The 22,414-nt window shown below is 45.9% G+C and overlaps 1 protein-coding gene across 9 annotated transcripts in view; it reads left to right on the forward strand.

Moving 5' to 3' along the window:
- Positions 1-22,414, forward strand: part of LOC140388384 (ERC protein 2) — a 1,175,365-nt gene that overhangs the window by 253,332 nt on the left and 899,619 nt on the right. For 8 of the 9 annotated variants that reach the window (XM_072472461.1, XM_072472462.1, XM_072472470.1 and 5 more), the window contains one exon: positions 6,296-6,370. The exons of the other annotated variant lie outside the window; for it this stretch is intronic. In XM_072472461.1, the coding sequence (XP_072328562.1) occupies positions 6,296-6,370 (75 nt within the window). The remainder of the gene's footprint in view (positions 1-6,295; positions 6,371-22,414) is intronic. 9 annotated transcript variants of the gene reach the window in all.

Here is a 22,414-nt window from a genome sequence, read left to right on the forward strand (position 1 = left end):
GAAAAATGTCGAGGGTGAGCAAAGAAACGGCCGAAAAAAAACCAGCTGGAGGTCCGTCGGGGAGTGGAAAGGTCACCGCGGGGTCACCAGGAAAAATGGGGGCTGGAGCACCAGGGAAGGCCGCACTGCTTACGTCTGAAGAAATAACCAAGGTGATGGCTGTGGAATTTGAAAAGCAGTTGGCGCAGATTGCGAAATGCATGGAGACGGTGAGGAAGGAGATGAGGGAGGTCTTGAGTGTGCTGGTGGAGGAGGCGGTTTCCCTGGTGAGGACGGAGGTGGCGAGCACAGTGGCGGAGGTGCGAGAGCAAGGGGAGGCACTGAAGGAAGTGAAGGAGGCGTTATTGCAGCACGGTGATCAACTTGCCTCGATGGGGAAAGAGATGCAGAAGGTGATGGATACTAACAAGGATCTGCGAGGAAAAATGGAAGACCTGGAAAATAGATCCAGGCGACAGAACTTGAGGATTGTGGGGCTGCCCGAAGGAATTGAAGGACCAAAGCCGACTGAGTATTTTGCCGCGATGCTGGCAAAACTACTGGGGGAGGGGGAGGACCCCTCCCAATATGAACTGGATCGGGCTCATCGGTCATGGAGGCCTGTACCAAAGGCGAGTGAGCCGCCAAGGGCAGTGACTCTGTGCTTCCGTAGGTACAGGGTGAAGGAGAAGGTCCTGAGCTGGGCCAAGCAGAAGCGGGTGGTGCAGTGGGCTGGAGCTGGTATATGTGTATACCAGAACTTTACGGTGGAGCTGGCAAGGAGGCGGGCTGCCTTCAACCGGGTGAAGAGGGCACTGTACATTAGCAAGGTGCGGTGCGGCATTGTATATCCAGTGAAGCTGAGGGTGACTTACAAGCTCAGGGACTTTTATTTTGGAACGGCGGAAGCAGCGGAGGAGTTTGTGAAAGCAGAAGGACTGTGGCAGAACTGACAAATTGAGGAATGGCCATGTGCCGATGTAACCTCATGACTGTATTTTCTTCTTTTTTGTATCACTGCGCGCGGGTGTAGAGATTAAAGGAGCCAAGGTGGTATATATTTGGACAAGGGAAGGGACGGGACTTTCACTCGAAATGAGAGTTCTTTGGGGTGTAGGTAGATAGGCGGGGTTTGTGTGCTAAAAGGAGATCTTTGGGCTTTCCTGGGGCCGGGCAAGTGGGAAAGGGACCCGGGCGGGGGTCTCCACGCTGGCCGGTGTGTGCCGGCCAGTGAACTGGAGTGAGGTGGGGGGAGGGGCTGCGGCCATCGGACCCTGGCAGAACAGGGTCCGAGTGATCTAGCCGGGGTGGAAAGTTGGGGGGGAAGGAACCGGGGGTAGGGGCAGGAGTTTTACAAGAGGCAGTGGACGGGAGGAGCTGGAGACCTGGGGTGAGTGGGGGGTGGGGGGGTGGGAGCTGTGTAAGATTAAGGGTGACTACGGGTAATCCCTGATTCCTTTTTGTCATTTGTTTATGTAAACATGCGGGTTGAGGTTTGGGGGTTGGGGGTAGATGGGATCGTTGTTGTTATTACGGGGACTGACATATCGTGCTGATTATTGTTTATTGTTGATGGATGTAAATGTGGGAGAAAATGTGAAAATGGAGAATAAAAAAAATTAAAAAAAAAAAAAAAGATTTGGCAAAAAACATTGCAATTAACATTACCTGACAAAATCCGAAAATACGAGGTAATTATGGCGGTGGCTAAGCATTTAAATTTGCCTGAGATACAGTTTGACTCATTGGAAATAGCAGAAAATCAGTTACAAATTGAACAAAGGGAACATGAGAAAGAATTAAAGCAGCTTGAATACGAAAGAGAGGAAAAAGAAAGAGAGAGAGCAGGAAGAGATAGAGAGGAAAAAGAAAAAGAGAGCGAGAAGAAAAAGAAAAGGAGAGAGAAGAAAGGAGAAAAGAAAGAATAGCCCTAGCAGAACAAAAAGAAAGAGAAAAGGAGATACAGGGAAAAAGATAGAGAGAGAGTTTAAACTTCAGAAAATGGCCATGAAACATGACAGTCAGTTAAAATTTACAGACGTAAAGGGAAACGTACAGTGGGATCATAGTGATGAGCATAGTGAGAAAGAGCGTCCAAGTCGAAGGCTTGGTGGGAATCTATTTAAATATGTCCAAGCATTGCCAAGGTTTGATGAGAAGGAGGTAGAAGCCTTTTTCATTTCATTTGAGAAGGTAGCTAAACAAATGAAATGGCCACAGGACATGTGGGTATTACTAATTCAAACAAAGCTGATAGGTAGCGCTAGTGAAGTGTTTGCATCACTACCGGAGGAGGTATCTGGGATATATGAGGAGGTGAAAAAAATCCATCTTAGGTGCATATGAACTGGTGCCTGAAGCCTACAAACAAAGGTTTAGAAATTTAAGGAAAGAATTTGGTCACACATACATGGAGTTTGAAAGGCTCAAACAGAGTAATTTTGATAGGTGGATAAGGGCTTTGAAAATAGACCAAACGTATGAAGCTCTCGGAGATATTATACTTTTGGAGGAGTTTAAAAAATCAATTCCTGATGTAGTGAGAGCTCATGTGGAAGAGCAGAGGGTTAAAACTGCGAGATTAGCTGCAGAAATGGCAGATGATTATGAATTAGTTCATAAATCAAAGCTTGGTTTCAGATATCAGTTTCAGCCTGGGAGGGATAGAAACTGGGGACATGAGAAATACACAAGTGGTAAAGATAAAGGTGATCTGATGGGAGATAATAAGGAGAGTGTACCTCAGATTAAAAAAGAAATCCAGGAGTGTGGAAAAGAAATTAAAAGTTTCAAATGTTTTCACTGTCATAAACTAGGCCATGTAAAAGTCACGGTGTTGGTGGTTGAAGAAAAGCACTGGGAAGGCTGATGTGGTAAAACAGGATAAGACAGTGGGGTTTGGTAAAGTGGTAAAGGAAAGCCCAAGTGAAGCGAAGGAGGGGCAAAAGATTGTACAGCCTGTTCAAGAGGTGATTGATAAGAAGGTGCCAGATGTCTTTAAAGAATTTACTTGTGTGAGTAAAGTTTACTCGTGTATCAGGAGGAGCAGGTAAAGAAGTCACAATTTTAAGAGATACGGGAGCTAGTCAATCTTTAATGGTAAGAGATGAGTTATGTAGTTTGGGAAGAATGTTGCCAGAAAAGGTGGTAATATGTGGAATTCCGGGTGAAAGGAGTAGTGTTCCATTATATAAGGTAAGGTTGGAAAGTCCAGTGAAGAGTGGTGAAATGCTAGTAGGAGTAATAGAGAAACTATCTTGCCCAGGAATACAGTTTATCTTGGGTAATGATATAGCCAGAAACATTTTTATTGGCCTGGACTACATAAAGATGTAGCTAAATTTTGTCAATCGTGTCACACATGTCAAGTGATAGGGAAACCTCAAGCAGTGATAAAACCAGCACCCTTAATACCCATTCCAGCATTTGAGGAACCTTTTACAAGGGTCCTAATTGATGTGTAGGACCGCTTCCTAAAACGAAAAGTGGGAATCAATATCTTTTGACTATAATGGATGTGTCTACTAGGTTTCCAGAGGCTATTGCAGTAGGTAATATTACAGCTAAAAAGATTGTGGAGGAGTTACTTAAATTCTTTACTCGATATGGACTACACACAGAAAAACAATCGGATAAAGGATCAAATTTTACCTCAAGGTTATTCAAAGAAGTTATGGATAGCTTAGGAATAAAACAATTTAAATCAACTGCGGACCATCCAGAATCTCAGAGAGCGTTAGAAAGGTGGCATCAGACATTAAAGACAATGTTGAGGGCTTATTGTCAAGATTATCCAGAGGATTGAGATATAGGAATTCCATTCGTACTGTTTGCAATTAGGGATGCACCTAATAAGTCAATGAAATTCAGACATTTTGAACTAATTTTTGGTCATGAGGTAAGAGGTCCACTTAAATTGATTGAGGAAAAATTGGTGAATGAGAATCAGAACTTACATTATTGGATTATGTGTCAAATTTTAGGGAACGATTAAATAGAGCAGGTGAATAGGCTAGACAACATTTGAAAGTTGCACAAAATGTGATGAAGCAGGTCGCGGACAAGAAATCCAAAGTTCGTAGTTTTGCCAGTGGAGATAAAGTTTTAGTATTGCTACCAGTGGTAGGTGAACCTTTAAAAGCTAGGTTTTCTGGACCTTATCAGATTGAAAGGAAATTACGTGAGGTGAATTGTGTGGTAAAAGCACCAGGTAGAAGGAAGACCCACCAAGTGTGTCATGTGAATATGCTTAAAAGGTACTTTGAAAGGGATGGAGAGAAAAAGGAGGAGGTTTTAATGATTCTAACTCAAAGTGACAAACCAAATCCAGATGATTGTGAATTTGACATACCTCAAATTAAATTGGAAAACGAGGATGTTCTTAAAAATTGGGATAAATTGTTGAGTTACCTTCCAGAGGAAAAATGAACTGACCTGAAAGAGTTATTGATATCACATGGGCAAGTTTGTGGAGATAAGTTGGGAAGTACTAAAATAGCTATCCAGTTTTTTTTTTCTTCATAAATTTAGAGTACCCAATTCATTTTTTCTAATGAAGGGACAATTTAGCGTGGCCAATCCACCTAGCCTGCACATCTTTGGGTTTTTGGGGGTGAGACCCACACAAACATGGGGAGAATGTGCAAACTCCACACGGATAGTGACCCAGAGCTCGGATCGAATCTGGGTGTTTATAAATGGGTGTGTATATAAATATCTGTAGTCAGAGTACCTTTAAGAAATGGGTGTTTATTACTGCAGTGATGTTAGAGAGTGGGTGGAGCTGGGCTGTCTGTCAGCTTTTTATTTTCGTTTTAGGCTGTTTGCTGCAGGGTGTGTTTTAGTTTCGTTTTCAGAGCTGGATAGCTGCAGTCACAGCCAGAAGGTGTATAAGTCTCTCTCTCTCTGTAATCTAAAGACTGTAAATCGATCCTTTGGTGATTTAAAACTAATAACTGCTCTCAGTTGTGACTTTAACCTGATGTGCTTCTGTTTAGAGGTTTTTAAAAGTCTTATGGATGTTAAAAGGACAGCTTAAGGATTACCTAGTGTCGTATTCTTTGGGGGTTATATTTGAATTGATGGTTGCTAAGATGTTCACTGTGTTTTAAAAAGTTTAACTTGAGTTCATAGAATAAACATTGTTTTGCTTTAAAAAATACTTTTCCATTTCTGCTGTACCACACCTGTAGAGTGGGCCGTGTGCTCCCCATACTACAATCTATTAAAAGTTGTGGGTCAGGTGAACTCCATGATACACTTCGGGGTTCTCTAAACCCTGGCCCATAACAATATTTAGCTTCCTTTCAGACTACTTTATCTAACCCCTATCTGCATAGCCTTCTATTACTTTCTCCCTCATGTACCTATCTAAATTCCCAATCAATACGTCAATGCTGTTTGCCTTTTGAAGGACAGATGATGGTAATATGGGGAGCGATTGTTTAAAAGCTATTGATGCTTTGTCAAATGTGTTGTAACAAGAGCCAAAAGGCTGACATGCAGTCATATCAGTTTTACATTACATCTTTAAATTTCTGAGCATTTAAAACAATTATTGTATATAAAATGGCAACTTTGATAGTTTTAACTAAAATTTAACCTGGCTCTTTTTTCGCAAAAATTATACCTTAGCCAGGAGGCTTTACAAAGCCATATCAATAGTTCTGTTGCTATCTGAAGAAAAGAATGGTGCTTCAACTATTTTAGCAGTCATAGTGCTGTTTTGAAATAAAGTAAAACCATATCATTTTTTTGTGTGGATGCCCAATTTTGTAGTATTTGGAAGAGCTGGGCAGTTTTGATATCATAAATTTTTAAGTGCATTTATCCAATATTAACGTTATACATTTTAATTCCCTGTTTCTTTTGAGTGCCAATTACATGAGCGAAAGTTAGTTTTCTAAAGAAAATACATTTGTGACATTCTTGATTTGTGTCTGTATGTTTAAGTATTGACATGTTTAATAAGCATCAATTAACTGTCAAGAATGCAATGAAGTATAGCTCGATGACTACGAAGGAGTTGTGCTGTTAAATTAAATGGTCTGAGCGTTTGCTTGCTGTCACTGTCACAGTTGACATTAATTATTGATAGAAGCTGACATAGCGCATGTGCTGGTAGCAATGACTGTAATATAAGCTAGAAACTGCAGTGTACTGGGGAGATTAACAAAGGCCGAACCTGTGGCATGTAGGCCATTTCACTTCTCCATTTTATTAAATAGCCGAATTATATCTGTAGAGTATATTGTTCCATTACTTACAATGTAACACAATGAGTCGTCAAGTTTCCTTTGATCGTGTACCTCCACAGGAACTGCACAGGAGAACCCCAATCCAGCCAGAGTCCGCAAAGACGAAGGCTCTTCAAACGGTTATTGAAATGAAGGTAAGACCAATTTACGATACTTCCAACAGTTTGCTTGTAGCATGATGCTGAAAAAAGATGCATGTCACTGCTGTTAACCAATTAATTTGAAACTCTGGCAACAGCCCTGTGCAAGTTTCATGTTTATTTAACGCCAACTTTTGAATTGATAATTTGCTTTGTAAGACAAATTAATACACTGTATACTTAAAGCTTACTGGGAAGCAGTGGTGACATTTGTCAAACTCATCAATATCGCAGTCCAGGCAATGTTTATTTTTCTGATAAATGTCCAGGAATTTACTTCTAAGTTTGCTCCAGTCCAAAAGGGCAGCTGGTATATAAGTTTTGACCGAATATGGAACAAATAGAATTCTCAACTTCCATTGTGTTTAAAAAAAACTTCCCAAACATTAACGAATCAGGCAGCTTCCATTGGCAGATTAATATGAAAGCACCAACAAGAAGTGAAGGGCACATAAAAAATAAGGACCCACGATGTTTAGTTTTTACAATACAAATTATGCCAATTTGGCTGAAATGATACAGGATGCACACTCACGATCACTCTGCTTTTATTGGAAAGTTGGCATGCATTATAATGTTCAATTAAAGCTGGGTTGGAGAAAAGATGTTCCTATTTTATTCAATAACCTAATCAGTTTAAAATAATTGTTTTTTTTCTATACATTGTCAGATATTGATAACTTGTAGTTAGCAATACGCATTCACATTTTGATGAAATGGTTGGTTTTCCTGTTCTTTTTTTACTTTCCTACCAATTATGGGCCCAGTGGCCTTTTAAGCCGAAACTATAGCTTCAGAATTTGTCATTTTGCTTTTATTGGATGTTACAATTTTGGGTTTTTTGAAGTACCATTTCTGTCTCTCCTCAACAGTTTCTGTAAGTGAATTGTTTTCCCAGAAGCTGCACTTTAAAAAAAAAAAGACTTTCCAGGTGCATGAACCATAATTATCCTATTTGAGGTCATTTATTGACTAGGTTAATTGAAGTCATTTATCAACTCCGTTAATCATAAATTGACCACTATCATGCTGCTTGCTTTGAAGCAGCAGAGTGTTAAACTCAGACCAGAGAGGGCACATCTGAAGCAACTATTCAAAACAACGCAAATTAAATGGAAATCTGAAAGATAAAAACATGAGCAATTCATCAGATAATAAACCGTGTGATAAATGCACAAACAGAAAGAGTTCCTGTTGGGTAATTAGCCTTTTCAAGAAATGTCTTCCAAAAGTGTTAGATTTTTAGAGATATTGCACTGGATATTTCCCTTGGGACACCGCATTAATGGTCACTTCCATAAGTGGATCTCCAATTTCTTACAAATGAAAATCTGCCTCAAGATGCCCATTATATCTTGGCCTCCATGGATTAAATACCCATGTCATTCTAATTCAATTTATTGAAATTCTTTGGATAAGCCAACTATCTGTACCACCTTCAGTCTCTCTCAACTGGCAATATACAGGCTTCCAAAGGAATTCTGATCCCAAAGGAATTAAATATTGTGCTTAGAACTGAAATAGTTTGTTAAACTGCTGGCTCTCGACTCCTTTTCCTGTTTGGTCAAGCATAGAATCCTGTCCCATACTAACAACAACTTGTGCTTTATTTCCCAGTCCTAGCTGCATCCTATTGTGTAGTCTGACCACAACACCTTCAATATGCCCAATTAAAGCTGTTAATTTGCAGTTGCTGAAACCCATGCTGCTTTCATTTGAGTCCATGCAGGATATCTCAGCTAAACCACAAGTACATCTGTGGTTCTGAAAACACTTTGAATCTGACCAATTCTGTAGTTTTGCACACTGGCTATCCCCACATATGTGGTTACTCCAAAGAAAGTACCATCGTGACCACACAAACCCCTATGTTTGCCTCACATTTTCTGTCACCTGAGGGTGGATACAGCTGTCGCAGCACCTCTTCTGTGCCCAAACGCACACATGCTTATTACGCTGAAGTTGGTTCCTGAAAATGGACTCCTTTGTAGCATTGGCAATTGTTGATTTGTGACCCACTATCACATTTTAAGGTGAAGTATCTGTTTTGGGCTTGGGTCGGCCACATTGCTCACGTGAACCCCCAAGCCATTTTAAGGGCCGAACCTTATTTGTATGCCTTGTACTGCTGGCGAGGTGGAGGCATCTTCTACAGCTCGTCGGTTGTGGGAGGTTAGGAAATCAATAAGCCTTCTTTCTGGGAAAGCAGTTGGGTTTGATTGACTTAACTTGATTTATTTTTCTCCCCCCCCCCCCCCCCCCCCCCACCCCCTCATTCCCTCGCCACAAAAAAAAATGTTGTACGCTCAGGTGTGGTGCCTTTTGAGACATGGTGGTTAGACTAACAAATGCCTGAAAATTGCAATTGAGGTCCAACAATTGGTGCAAGACTTAAATTGCCATATGTTTTAGGTTGCTACACATTTATAAGTTCCCTACATTCGGCAAGGCCTTGGGTGTCAATAAGATTGCTAAAGCCCATCTGATTTTCCTTACTGGTTGCCTATTTTTTTCAGATGAGAACTGGGCATCTGGCAGTCGAAAATAACAGAACCCACCCCCAACCCTTCCCCAAAGCCTTCAAATCTGCCTGTCGTAGTATTTCTGTGTCCTGCTTTAATGCAAGCAGATCCGCTGATTCAGCAAGTCTGGTGGACCATCTGACTTCCCACCTGTGGAATAGTTTCCTGGCATTCAGAAGGCCAGAAAAATAATCATGTAATTGCTTGAGAGGCTCTTAGATCATCTGGAGCTGGTATCCGGAATCAATCCTTTAACTTTAATTAATTCAGTGTTTTTCTAATAACACATTCAATGGACCTAACCACAATTTCTAAGTACTCTCCCGCTTCCATCACCAGTATTCTGCATGTACCAAATGGAGCATTAGAGAAATCATAAGCAGTGAGGATAGCGCGGTTTATTCATAACCTGTGATGATTCTGAGTGGTTACTGGTAAATGATGCAAGTTGCTTTCTCCAAACATCTTTGAATTACCAAGCCATACGTATAACAAAGAGAGACTCACAAAAAAAAATCAACCACTCCATTTCTGTATTATTGGATTTAACCGATTGTCCTGGAGAAAGTTATTGGCCAGTTCAATTATATCTTTGTGCTGGACTTGCTGATGCTGTGGCATTCTGTGCCAATTCAAATGACGATGCTCTTGTTCCTTCATTACCCGTTACCATTTTCCTCTACCGTGAATAGATGTAGAACTTCACCTTAAATCTACACTGGTGTTCTCACCTGCTTCATGTTTGTGACATTTATCTCTTTCCTTGCTTTTCCTTGTGTTGTAACTTCCAATCTTGACAATCTTTTTGACCAGTGGACACACCCGTACCTTTCCAATTGGCCTGTCCAATCTAGCTCTCCAAGTTTTCTCCAACCCTTTGTCTGTTATTTTACCCATGAGCTTTGACAAGCTTTTCCTTCATGTTGACCATGTTTTTTTATTCTCACTCCTTTAACCCTTTCTAATCTCAGCCCTTCCCTTGTCAGTTTTTATAAAATATATATATTTCCCACAAAAGGGGAAATAATATTGAAGTAAACGATTTTTAACATATACCGTACCTTTTTGTTTTGAAGTAAAACTCACTTTCACTTGAGTCAATCAGTGCCTATAGTGATTTTGACAGTGTGGTTTCGCCTGCCAGAGGCTTCATTTCCTTGGAACATGTAGCTGTTGCTACCAGTCCCAGGGTAAAGTTATTTACTGATTAGTTATTATTTCCACCCCTGGCTTGTGGAACTGAGAACCTCCAGCATTGAGTAACTTAAAAATGTAGAACTGAAGTGTTTTAAGTACCTCCCATCCCTGGATGGAAATTGAATATTGCAGCATTTCTAATGCTATACTTATTACAGCGCTCATATGATTTTGGACCCGATAAAATATGGCAGGTATGTTAACTTGAATTTCGAGACCAGCTGTGTGTGTGTGTGTGTGTGTGTGTGTGCGTCTGTCCCCCATTTCCTTTCTTCAGTGGAAATCCTTGCAGAGAGATGTAAGTATTGCCACAATAGGGATATGTTGCTAATAAATTAATACACCCCTCTTGTTAGACTTGTTCAAGACCAAGTGTTAATATCCAGGTTCATCAACTATCTGGCACTTTTCAATATTTTCGTGTTGGTGATTTGTAAAAATGTTTTGTGTGGCATGTGAAAATCCAGTTTAAATGCATTATCATAATATGCTTCAGTATTAGTATCCGCTGTGCTGTATTTTTATTGTGGCATCCCTTACCGAAAGATAGGCTTTGTTTTTAAATATAACCTTCGTTTTATTTCTTTCCATAACTGTGTGAAGAGATGGTTGTTTGAGTTTGTTTTGCATTTGTGTGCAACAGATCTTGAATTTAATTAGATTAGAAACAGCTAAATTAAATTAGCTAAAATTGCTGATTTCAAAATCAATTAATTTGGTGCATGCCAACTGTGTGTTTTGTGTTGTCTGCTCTGATGATGACTCAGCGTTAATGTAACATGGTATCAAAGTTGAAGCATCCTTGATGAAATTTGTGCCAAATTGCATTGAACAATCAATCTGCCTGGGCTCCAAAAAGTGTAATTTCAAAATAGTTCCAATTATGATTTTCCTTTTCGAGGGAAACCAAATACGAGGATCAAAACATTAATTGCAATGAAAACCAGAGAATGTTGGAAATACTCAACAGGTCATGAAGCATCTGTGAAGGGGGAGAGCAACTCCTAAGTTTTAAGGCTAATGGCCTATTGTTAGGATTAGAAATTAGATATGTAACATGTTTTAAAGAAGGGCAGAGATGGGGGGTGTGGGGGCGAGAGGGCAGGTCTTATATGGGGTCGAAAGGCAGGAGAGGTCACCGTTCGTGTGCAGTTTGCACATTCTCCCCTTGTATGCATGGGTCTCACCCCCACAACCTGAATTGGCCACGCTAAATTGCCCCTTGATTTAAAAACAAAAGAAAGGCAGGAGAGATTAAATAACAAGGGATGATGATGTAAGGAGATGGTAATGGGACAAGTAAAAAAAACCCAAAGGATTTGTCCAGAGGAGGTGCAAATGTGAATAGCTGAACTCACCAACAGTGGTTGTTTGAAGAATTGAGGACAGAGGTTGTGATCTGGAAATGTTGAATCTGGTTGTGTGTGGAAGACTGTAAAATGCTTAATTAACAGAAGTTACAATCCCAGTTGAGAATTCTGGCTCAAAAGACCATAACTTTTACATTTCGTTTTAGAAAATGCGTGCGTGAACAGAGTACCAGGAGTACCAATTGGCTTTTAACTGCAGAATGAAAAACATTTATTAAACATAAAAAGTTTGACTGTGATGCAACACCCCCTTCGCTCCCACTGGCCTTCACAAATGTACACAGATGCTAAGAAAAACACAGGTTATCTTCTGTATTCTATGCTATAATGCATAATTAGCCAACAGGCTAACTGTGGTCAGACAACACTCCACTCTGGAACCAAGTGGCAGATGCCACCCAATCTGAATTTTTCCTCAAATCTCTCTCTCTCTCTCTCTCTTTCTCTCTCTCTCTCTCTCTCTCTCTCTCTCTCTCTCTCTCTCTCTCTCTCTCTCTCTCTCTCTCTCTCTCTCTCTCTCTCTCTCTCTTCCCCCCTCCACCCACCCCACTGCAGATGATAGTGACGTGAGGGCTTCTAACACCATTCTCATGAGACACGCCGTAAAATCTTCTTACAGACGATGCTTTTCCACAGCTGGTTTCAGCAAGAATCCACTACAGGGCGGCACGGTAGCACAGTGGTTAGCACTGTTGCTTCACAGCGCCAGGGTCCCAGGTTCGCTTCCCGCTTGGGTCACTGTCTGTGAGGAGTCTGCACGTGTTCAATTCTGGTCGCCACACTACCAGAAGGATGTGGAGGCTTTAGAGAGGGTGCAGAAGAGATTTACCAGAATGTTGCCTGGTATGGAGGGCATAAGCTATGAGGAGCGATTGAATAAACTCGGTTTGTTCTCACTGGAACGAAGGAGGTTGAGGGGCGACCTGATAGAGGTATACAAAATTATGAGGGGCATAGACAGAGTGGATAGTCAGAGGCTTTTCCCCAGGGTAGAGGGGTCAATTACTAGGGGGCATAGGTTTAAGGTGAGAGGGGCAAAGTTTAGAGTAGATGTACGAGGCAAGTTTTTTACGCAGAGGGTGGTGGGTGCCTGGAACTCACTACCGGAGGAGGTAGTGGAGGCAGGGACGATAGGGACATTTAAGGGGCATCTTGACAAATATATGAATAGGATGGGAATAGAAGGATACGGACCCAGGAAGTGTAGAAGATTGTAGTTTAGTCGGGCAGTATGGTCGGCACGGGCTTGGAGGGCCGAAGGGCCTGTTCCTGTGCTGTACATTTCTTTGTTCTTTGTTTGTTTGTTCTCTCCATTTCTGCATGGGTTACCTCTGGGCACTCCAGTTTCCTCCCACAAGTCCCGAAAAACGTGCTATTAGATGAATTGGACATTCTGAATTCTCCCGCAGTGTACCCAACAGGCGTTGGAGTGTGGCTCCTCCAATCCCAACGGTGCCTTGAGCTCTTCACACAGCCCCCCCAAACCTGCACTGTGGGACACTCCAGACCCTCTTAAAAACTCTGCCCTTTGCCGCTTGCCCTCTGGCGGCCCCAACCTATCAAGATTCTCAGAAAAGATTCAAAATGCCCATTCACCTTATCTGGAGCAAAACCCAGCTTACCCTTTGAGCCCTAACCTGGATGATCTAACCGCCTCCTGCTGCCTTAGCCGGCGAGGCAAGAGACGACAGGCCTTCTCCCCATAATCATACACCACCCCCCCTCAAATGCTTCAACTGGCGCACCGCCCTACCCGTAGATAGCAGGTCACACTGCATTTGCAGCTTTTTCTTGCGTGCCAGTAGTCTGGAGTTGGGTCGCTAACATTCTCGCGGTCCACTTCCAGGATCTTATCCACTAGCTTCTGGCGCTCCTTCTTGGCCTCCCCATCCATGTGCACCTTAGACGATGCGACCTTCCTTCTAATCACTGCCTTCAATGCCTCCCACAGAGTAGAGGGTGAGACCATCCCATTTTCATTGAACTCTCCTTATTCTCTTATGGCTCTCAAAACCATCAGACAGAACCCAATGTCCGACAAAATCCTACATCCAACCTCCATCCCATACACTGCGTCCGGCCCACCTCCAACACTAAATCTATCAAATGCATGGCATGGTCAGAGATTAACTTTTTATTATTACTTTATCAGCGTTACAAAGCCAGAGCTCAGAGTGTGGACAGGGGCAAACCCCTAATCCAGCTCCTTGCCTGCTCCGAAAACCAATTCAAATCTAATCTAATTCATGGTCCCCAAAAGAGAGACATACCAGATACAGGCATTACACCTGATCTCGCGCTCATCTTCGCTAAAAGACTGGGGAGCAATGGCATGGTCAGAGATGACCACCGCTGAATATTCCACCCTTTTCACTCTGGGGTGAACAGTCCTACCCATGACAGAAAAAGTCTATCCTCAAGTACACCTTGTGCACTGGGAAAACAAATGGCTAGTGAAAAAAAGGTAGTGAGGTGGCTCCCACCCAGGGTCCCACCCAAAAAACAGACAATAATCTTTTATTGTCACAAGTAGGCTTACATTACCACTGCAATGAAGTTACTGTGAAAAACCCCTAGTCGCCACACTCCTGCGCCTGTTTGGGTAGACAGAGGAAGAATTCAGAATCTCCAAATTACCTAACAGCACGTCTTTCGGGACCTGTGGGAGAAAACAAACAAGAACATAATCCCACCTGGCCTGCCCTCTTCTCACAGGCACCCAAACCTAACGTTGCTATACTCCTCTTCCCCTTCTAGTACAATATCAAACCCCATCCCCCTTTTTACAATCCTGACATCCAAGAAGAAAATAATAATAAGAGACTTAACACACTGTAATACAACGTAGTCAACAACCCTATCCTGTCTTTCACATTAAAAAGTCCCTATTGGCTCTCCACCAACCAGTCCCAGTCCCTTCTCTTTAATGAAGGCCTCTGCCTGCTCCAGCATATCAAGCCAACGGTCTTTTGAGTCCATCGTGACTCTGAATCGCTCCGGATACACCACCCCGAATCGCACTCCTTTATTATCCTGCACCGCCTTTGCCGTATTGAAGGCTGCACGCCTCTTTGCCAGCTCAGTCCCAATGTCCTGGTAGATCCGCACTATGTGTCCGTGCCAGCCAATATTGCAGTTCTTTGACCCTTTCTCTGAAAGCGGATAATCACCGCCCAACTAGCCTCAAGCCCTCCACTCCCTCCGGCAGCCCCACCATCCTGGGCTTTAATTGCCTCGACCTGCTCTCCAAGCCTTCAACTTTTACCCTCAATCCCTTGTTGCTTTCCGTCACTAGCAGTATCTCCGCTTCCAGCAAGACAAACTGTAACTTTTTGCTCTGACAAGGCCTCCTCCACACTCTTCAACTTCTCGCCTTGCTCTCTCACAGTCTTCGAAGATTTACCCAGCTGACTTCGGATCGGGCCCAATGCCTCCTCAATGGTGGCTTTAAAAGACTCCTTCATCTCTTTGCCTTGCCGCTCAAACTGTCTGTCCACCTGCTCCCCAAACTTTTCCAGTTCCTGCACCATTACTAGGGCTAGCGTGTGTACCATGATGAGCGCAGCTGCCACCTTCTCTCCTTCAGATTCTGTTGCCGAGGTACCACCCTGGGGTTTATTTCCAGTGGACCCCCCCCGCAAAAGAACAGGTAAAAGGGATAAAAGAACAAAGACCCAGACCCAGGTGGGAACCACCTTTCGTGCGACTTGCTCTCACATGACGTCGCTGGAGGTCCCGTTTAACATGACTTTAACTAGAGCTTTACCCTTCTTGCACAGAAACGCTAACTTAAGCACACCTAAATCTATACCTTATTTCCAACTTCCAACAATGCAAACAGCGATCACTTAAAACTACCTCTGCTTCCTGACACGCGTGTTCCTTGAGCTTGTGTTGAGTTTGGTCGGAACAGTGAGTTTAAGGATAGGACCAAGTGGAAATGGGATGGAGAATTAAAATTACAGGCAACTGGAAGCTTAGTGTCACGCTTGCAGAGTGAACGAGGTGTTCTGCAAAGTGATCACTCAATCTGCATTTGGACTCTCAGTGTAGAGGTGACTGCATTGCGAACAGCAAATACAATGTACTAAATAAAAAGAAATACAAGTAAATCACTGATTAACCTGGAGAAAATGTTTGGTTCCTGAAAAGTTGGAAGGGAGGAGGTAAAAAGAGAGCATGTGCTTGCATGGAAAGGTGCTGTGGGAAGGGGATGATTTAAGAGTGGAAAAGGGCGTTGTGGCAGGAATGATCTCTTTGGAATGCTGGGAGCAGAAGGGAAGATGTGTTTACTGTTGGAAAGAGCACAGGATGATTAGTTGAATGGAAACTAGTTGGGTGGAAGGCGAGGGCAAGGGGAATCCTATTTCTTTTTGGCGGGGAAGCGGGGTGTATTTGGACGGAATGTGAGCAGAAGTATGGATAATGAAATGGGAACAACTGAGTGCCCTGTAATCTCTGGTGGAGTTAAAATCTCAGTTGAGGAAACCGACATAACGGAAGCACCGCCAGAACAGATGTGATGGAGGCTGAGTAAGTAGGAGAATGGAAGAGAGAGCTTACAAGAACTGGGGAGGGGGAAAGAGTGTAGTTTAGGTAGCTGTTCACTTATAGTGGATGTCGCATCTTAAAATTTTTCCCGTTCTGGTGAGTGGTCTTTGGTCTGAAACTTTAACTCAGCTTCTCTATCTGCAAATGCTGCCTGACCTGCTGTATTTTTCCTGCATTTACTATTTGTATTTAAAATTTCCAGTACTTGCAGTGTTTTGATTTTGTATTAAGGTTTTCTTACTTTTGTTATGCATGTTTTATTGAGCCAAAGATGATATTAGAAGGCATGATGAACACCTTGTTCAAAGAGAGGAGAGGGAATGATAGAACCATAGAATACCCGCAGTGCAGAAGCGAGCCATTCGGCCCAACGGGTCTGCACCGACCCTCGGAAAGAGCAACCTGACAGCATGGAGAGAGGTGGACCGGGAGAGTTAGAACACTTTCAGAGTGAGAAACAGCGTGGAGAAAGGCAGACCCAGCCAATTAACACGGTGGAGGGAGAGCTCACCATAAGCAGTGGGAAAAGCAAAGAGTGACACCAGAGAAAGGCAGACCGTGCGTTCCGGTGGCGGCGGCGATGTGCTGAGCGGTCACACATCAGGTGGCTCTCCTCCCAAATGAACCCAACCGAGGCAATTTATCGGGAATTTCGGCTTAAAAAGCCCACCAAAACCCAGCCAAAGGCGAAAGGCACGCAAAAGAAATAATAATAAATCGAGGTGACGGCGAGATGTAAGGAGCAGCAGCGAAGGAAAAGGGCAGGAGATGCAGTCGCGCAGGTAGATGCCCCCCCCTCCCCCCCCCCCCCCCCCCCCCCCCCCAGCAGGGCACACAGGTCGCTTCCACCCAGGCCCAAAGCCGGGGAGCAGCCCACAGCGATTATCGCGAAGCTGCACCGGTTCCAGGACCAGGGAAAAAATCTTCAGGTGGGCCCGTCAGACGAAATTGTGCATGTGGGAAGGGGAGAACATAATGGTGTACCTAGACATTTGGGCGGACCTGGCAAACAAGAGGGCTGGGTTCAATTGAGCAAAATCAGCACTCCCGGCCAGACTGTATTTCAACACCACAGCGGAGGCTGATGGGTTTGTTAAATCGATCAAATTGGGGGAGGAACAACCGCAACAACAATGAAAGCTGCAGGGGCGGAAAAAAGAATCGGAAGAAAGAGCGGAGGACGGACCGCAAACAGAGACCATAATATCACGAAATGTATGCATATGTTTTCTCTTTTACGCGGGACTGTGCTGCCTCGTTTTCAGCTTGTCTCAATGTGATGAGGGGGAGCAGAGCAAGGGGAGCGAGGGTGAGATAAGCAGACAGGAGGGCGAGATCATGGGTGGAAGGAGGAGGGTAAAGCAGGGCCAGAGCCGGGCAAGTGCGGGGAGGGGAGCCATCGTACTAGTGAGGAGGGCCAACACTGGAGGGCAGAAAGAAAGGAGGGCCGCGGTGCACCTCTTGGGGGAGAGGGAACGCCTGGCACCAAGGGGGGGTGAAGAACATGGGGGGGGGGGGGGGAAACTGAGGGGCAGGGGGTAGGGGGGGAAAGGGGTCGGGGAAGTGCAGAACAAAAGGGAAGCAAAGCGAGGGTTGAGGTAGGGAAACAGAATGTATACAGGCCTCGGCAGGCTTTGAGCAGGGCGAGGAGCCAAGATGGCGCCGCAAACAGCCGCTCGGGAGGGCATCAGGGCAAAGGGAGACCCCAGAGTGCAGGGGCGCATCCACATGGCGTACACATAGTTGGCGGCCATGTTGGGTGTCCCCTGGACAAAAGGAAACCCCGGAGCGCTGGGGCCCGATCTCATGGTGAGAGCAGAAACCACGGCCATTTTAGATGGCCCCCTAACAGAGGGAAATCCCGGAGTGCAGAGCTCGTCCTACAGGTAATTATGGGTGATCCCACAGGACCGAGGGGTCAGATACCCCCCACCAGGACTGTGGGGGGGGACTAAACGGCCCGGTGAAAAGATCCAGAGTCTATGCCCACCTAGGAAATCTAAAAGCAGACATAATCTACTTACAAGAGACGCACCTGAGGGAGAAGGACCGACTGCTGGTAAGGAAGGGCTGGGTGGGACAGACATACCACTTATCTTACGAGGCGAGGGCAAGAGGAATAGCAATACTAAACAACTGGAGGACGAGGTTTACAGAAACCAAGACAGTACGGACCAAGGGGGACGGTACGTCAAGATCAGCGGTGTCCTAGAAGGGGTACCGGTGGTACTGGTAAATATGTACACTCCCAACTGGGATGTCACAGAATTCATAAAGAAGACCATGGCAGAAATCCCCGACATTGACACACACCGTCTGATTATGGGGGGCGACTTCAACTGCGTACAGGGCCCACTGACCGACCCATCAAACCCCAGAACGGGGAAAAAGTCTGGCATGGCTACGGAACTAGGAGCTGTTATGGAGAAGATGGGGGCGGTGTACCTATGGATGTTCCTGCACCCAGGACAAAAGGAATTCTAATACTTCTCACAAGTGCACAAGGTGTACACCCATATCGACTTCTTTGCAGTGGGGAAATCAGTGCTCCCAGGGATCATGGGGACGGAATACTCCGCGATTGTTATCTCCGAGCACACTCCACCCTACATAGATGCGAGGTTGGAGACAGGCCGTGCCCAACCCCACACATGGAGGCTGGACACGGACCTTCTGGCCGATGAGGCCTTCTGCCAAAAAACATCACGGACCATCGTCGATTACGTTAGTAACAACCAAAATGGGAGGTCTCGCCCTCCATGTTTTGGGGGGCACTGAAGGCCGTGATTAGAGGAGAGATCATAGCCTACAAGGCAAGCAAAGATAGGGAAGAGAGGGCGGCCAGGCAACAACGGTTGCACTCCATTCTGGGAGTTGACAGAAAATACCCTTGAGGCCCTGACCGTAGAGCTGCTGGCGGAGAGAAAAAAGCTGAAAATGGACTTTAACCTGCTATCCACCAGGTAAGCAGTGCATAACTCCACCAGACACGGGGGACCTTCTACGAACACGGAGACAAGGCTGGCCGCCTATTGGCTCACCAGCTGAGAAAGCAGGCAGCAATGAGGGAAATAGCGCAGGTAAAGGATAGCAGAGGCAGACTGGTAACGGAACCAAAGGAGGTCAATCGGGCATTTGAGACCTTCTACCGTGGACTGTACACCTCCAAGTCCCCCAATGGATGAAACAGTTCCTCGACGGATTGGAAATACCAGTTGTGGGAGAAGACAGAAGGGGGGAGCTGGAAGCACCAATAGATCTGGGAGAAATCATGGAGAGCATCAGCTCCATGCAGGCGGAGAAGGCACCGGGACCCGAAGGGTTCCCGGCGGACTTCAACAAAAAATATGCACCAGTCCTGACCCCACACCTAAGGAAAATGTTCGCGGACTCATTGGCAAGGGGCACACTGGCCCCCACGCTAGCGTAACCCACAATTTCACTGATACCCAAAAAAGATAACGACCTGACGGAATGTGGATCATACAGACCCATTTCACTGCTGAATGTGGATGTGAAAATACTCGCAAAGGGGCAGAGCTGGAGCGGCTCCCGTTTAAAACGGCCCAGAACAGATTCCGTTACCTGGGGATCCAGATAGCCAGAGACTGAACACAGATCCACAAGTGGAACCTGACCAGCCTGGTGGAGGAAGCAAAAAAGAACCTACAAAGGTGGGACTCACTCCCAGTCTCCCTGGCGGGGAGGATGCAGACGATCAAGATGAACGTACTGCCGAGGTTCCTCTTCCTGTTTAGATTCCTACCGATATTCATCCTCAAGGCCTTTTTCCCAGAATGTAGACTGTCTAATCATGGCGTTTGTGTGGGGGAGGGTAAGAATCCGAGAATTCCCAAATCAACACTGCAAAGAAGGAAAATCAAAGGGGGCTTGGCTTTACTGAACCTACAATACGACCACTGGGCAGCAACGGCAGAAAGAGTGAGGGGGTGGGTACAAGAACCCGACTGTGGTAAACCGCTGTGTTCTGATATTAGAGGTTGTACGGTAGAACCTGTACTACAGGTTCACCTGTGGCCCCTGCATGCTAGCTCTGCCCAGGAGGCGGGGTATAAATATGCGTGGCCTCCAGCTTGCAGCCATTTCGCCAGCTGCTGTGGGAGGCCACACATCTGATACTAAATAAAGCCTCAGTTTGGATTCAACTTTGTCTCCAATCAAATTGATCGTGCCTCAATTTATTAGTATCAGATTCAGAAAATGGACCTCCGTATTAAACCAGATCGCCTGCAGCTGGATCCACACTCAAGTGACGCCAGAAAGGACTTCCAGCACTGGCCAGCTTGTTTTGAAGTGGATATCAACGCAGCGCCGACCCCTGTTCCAGAGGCTCAGAAGATCCAGATATTGTACTCCAGACTCGGCTCCAAAGTCTTCCCGCTGATCCAGGATGTGCCCAATTACGCTGATGCCATGACTCGACTCAAAGAAAATTATGAGCAGAAGACGAACACTCTCTTCACCAGGCACGCGCTTGCAACTCGTACTCAACTACCTGGTGAGTCAATATTTATTGAGGGCTTCTGGAGGGCCCTGATCCCACTAGTTCGGGACTGTGACTGCCAGGACATTACAGCTAAGGAGCACTCAGATCTCCTTATGCGGGCGCTTTTGTGACTGGGATTGGGTCTGATATTATCAGGCAGCGGCTCCCAGAGACTAAAACACTAGCGCTCTCCATGACGGTTGCCCTGCACAATGTCCAGTCCTACGGCCCCAACGCCTCTAACGCTTCATGGGCTCCACCGCAGCCGCCCCAGCGGGAGCGCTATCCACCCAATACGCCTGCGCTACGCGCCAGCCTGCGATCCCCGGGGGGGCCCCGATGCTACTTTTGCGGCCAGCAAAAACACCCCCGCCAACGCCGCCCGGCCTGCGCTGCCCTTTGTAAGGCCTGCGGAAAAAAGGGCCACTTCGCTGTGGTGTGCCAGGCCCGCTCAGCGGCCGCGCTCGCCCCCACCCCCCTGGTCACGGACAATGGGCGCCGCCTTCCTCCTCTCCTCCTCCCAGGCCATGTGCGACCATTGGGCGCCGCCATCTTCTCCTCCGCGCAACACGTGCGTTTCTTGGGCGCCGCCATCTTGCTCCGCCCCCGCAATGTGCGTTCCATGGGCGCCGTCATTTATTAACCCCCAGAATCTCTGGGCGCCGCCATCTTGTCCACCCCGCAGCACATGGACACCAACTGCGTTCCAGGATATCAACTCAATGGCCGCCTCACTACCCGACGATCAACCACGGCTCGCCTCCATGGCAATCGACCCGTCTCGACCACATATCCAGACCAACGCATCCACCAGCGTGAACGTCGTCTCTCCTCCAGAGACCCCCTCCCTCAGAATTGTTCTGTTCGAGGCCAGCAATGAGGAGTAAGTTGAGAATAAAAAAACAAGATAGATGAGGAACCGAAGGATTGCGCAACCCCGGGGGGAGGGGAGAGGAGAGGAGGGGGGCTCCATAGACTGACCCAGAGTGCGGCCCATAATCTGACCCAGAGGGTGCCAAAAGTGTATATAGGACGAATTAAAAGAAAGACAAAATAAACCTCTTCTGTAAATTAACGCGGGTAAGAAAAATGTGATTTATGTAGTCAATTATTTATAAATATGAGAACTGCCAATAAAAAGATTAAAACAAAAAGAAAGAGCAGCATACCTCGGCCCACTTCCCCCACCCTATCCCTGTATCCCCATAACCCCACCTAACCTGTGCATCTTTGGACACTAAGGGGCTGTTTAGCATGGGGAACTGGGAAGTCTCTGGGGGAGAGATGGGGGGATCTGGAGGAGAGGTGGGTGTCACTGGCGGGGGTGGAGGGTAGGCACTCCAGGTGGCTCTGGAAGAGAGATGGGGCCTGTGGGAGTCTCTGGAAGGGTACCGGGACTTTGGGGTGGCCTGGAAGGGAGATGGGGCCGGTGGGAGGGGAAATATGGTGGCTTGGCTCATCGGAACTTGGAGGGAAGGACTCGGGGAGATATTTGTGGTGGGGGCGGTTGAGTGGAGACGGGACTAGAAGGAAGGAGCTTTGAGGGGAGTGAGGGGGACCAGGGTAGGGGACCGGGGATGTGGCTGCTCTGGGGGCAAGGTGGGGACTGGATGCTCCGGAGGAGAAGTAGGGTCTGCGGGAGGCTATTGAGGAGGAAGAGGGGGAACCCTCAGGAGAGTGTGCGGGACGGGGATGGATACTCTGAGAGGAGATCAGGACTTGGGAGGTGTTCTGGGAGGGATAGACGGGGATGGGCGTTCTGGGAGGGAGTGATGGGGACTGGGGGTTCTGGAGGGAAAGATGGGGATATTCGAAAGGGCTCTGGGAGAGATGTGGGGACTGGGGGTTCTGGGGGCAGAGATGGGTATTTGGGGAGGCTATGGGAGATGGG

The sequence above is a fragment of the Scyliorhinus torazame genome, chromosome 13, assembly GCF_047496885.1.
Source record: "Scyliorhinus torazame isolate Kashiwa2021f chromosome 13, sScyTor2.1, whole genome shotgun sequence".
NCBI lineage: Eukaryota > Metazoa > Chordata > Chondrichthyes > Carcharhiniformes > Scyliorhinidae > Scyliorhinus > Scyliorhinus torazame.